Source organism: Eimeria mitis, genomic scaffold (assembly GCF_000499745.2).
Source record: "Eimeria mitis Houghton genomic scaffold, Emh_scaff2071, whole genome shotgun sequence".
NCBI lineage: Eukaryota > Apicomplexa > Conoidasida > Eucoccidiorida > Eimeriidae > Eimeria > Eimeria mitis.
Window position 1 is genome coordinate 1 of NW_013570396.1, and position 254 is coordinate 254.

Sequence of the window (254 nt, forward strand, 5' to 3'; positions counted from 1 at the left end):
GTTGTTGTTTATTTATTTTGTTTTTGTTTATTTATTTTGTTTTTGTTTATTTGTTTTGTTTTTGTTTATTTATTTTGTTTTTGTTTATTTATTTTGTTTATGTTTGTCTCTGTTTGTTTTTGCTTTTATCTTTTCTTCTCCTTTCGTCTTTCTTTTTTTGTTTTTATTTGTTTTTTCTCTTTTGTCTCTTTATTATATATATATATATATATATATATATATATATATATATATATATATATATATATATATAT

General features: G+C 14.6%; 1 protein-coding gene across 1 annotated transcript in view; it reads left to right on the top strand.

Moving 5' to 3' along the window:
• Positions 1-99: 99 nt before the first annotated feature.
• EMH_0048190 (uncharacterized protein) overlaps positions 100-254 on the top strand; it is a gene marked incomplete at both ends in the record, with an annotated part of 4,599 nt that continues 4,444 nt past the window's right edge. The window contains one exon of the mRNA XM_013496379.1: positions 100-115. Within this exon, the coding sequence (XP_013351833.1) occupies positions 100-115 (16 nt within the window). The remainder of the gene's footprint in view (positions 116-254) is intronic.